We start from the raw sequence: 583 nt of genomic DNA, 5'->3' as shown, positions 1-583 counted from the left end.
AGATAATAAGTTTCACCTCTTCCGACACATATCCAACAAGAATACATTGAGTCCAGTTTCTTTCTCTTGCATCAACTTCAGTATATTTTGTACACATAGACAATTTTCAGACCTATATGGATTAGGAGCATCAACAGGCACCATAAAGCTGTTCCCAAAGTTTTCATAACCATGTCCTGCATAATACAGTAAGCCTAATAAGAAAAAAAAAAAAAAGAGGTAGGTATTAACTCTAAATGTCATGTGAACATACCACAGAAAACTTTAACAAAATATGGCTTTTATTTTCTTCAAGTTGATGCAAGCATATTTAAGAAACACAGCCAGGTGTGGTGGTATATGCCTGTAATCCTACACTTCAGAGCCTGAGGAAGGAGAATCACTGTAAGTTTGAAGCCAGTCTGGGCTACATAATGAGTCCAAGGTCAGCCAGGACTACATATAGTAAGATCTCATTTCAAAACAAACAAATAGGGGCCGGGGAGATGGCTCAGTAGAATAAGTGCTTCCCTGGCAAGTGCAAGGGTCTGAGTTCAATCCCTGGTTCGCCAAACAAAACAAAACAAAACAAAAAAACAAAAAC

The 583-nt window shown here is 37.9% G+C and overlaps 1 protein-coding gene across 1 annotated transcript in view; it reads right to left on the bottom strand.

Moving 5' to 3' along the window:
- LOC101563921 (mucosa-associated lymphoid tissue lymphoma translocation protein 1 homolog) overlaps positions 1-194 on the bottom strand; it is a gene marked incomplete at its 5' end in the record, with an annotated part of 14,972 nt that extends 14,778 nt beyond the window's left edge. The window contains one exon of the mRNA XM_012513142.2: positions 17-194. Within this exon, the coding sequence (XP_012368596.1) occupies positions 17-194 (178 nt within the window). The remainder of the gene's footprint in view (positions 1-16) is intronic.
- Positions 195-583: the final 389 nt, after the last annotated feature.

The sequence above is a fragment of the Octodon degus genome, unplaced genomic scaffold (genome assembly GCF_000260255.1).
Source record: "Octodon degus isolate 3935 unplaced genomic scaffold, OctDeg1.0 scaffold00339, whole genome shotgun sequence".
NCBI lineage: Eukaryota > Metazoa > Chordata > Mammalia > Rodentia > Octodontidae > Octodon > Octodon degus.
The sequence above is the reverse complement of the archived record's forward strand: the minus strand, read 5'-3'. Positions and strand labels throughout refer to the sequence as shown.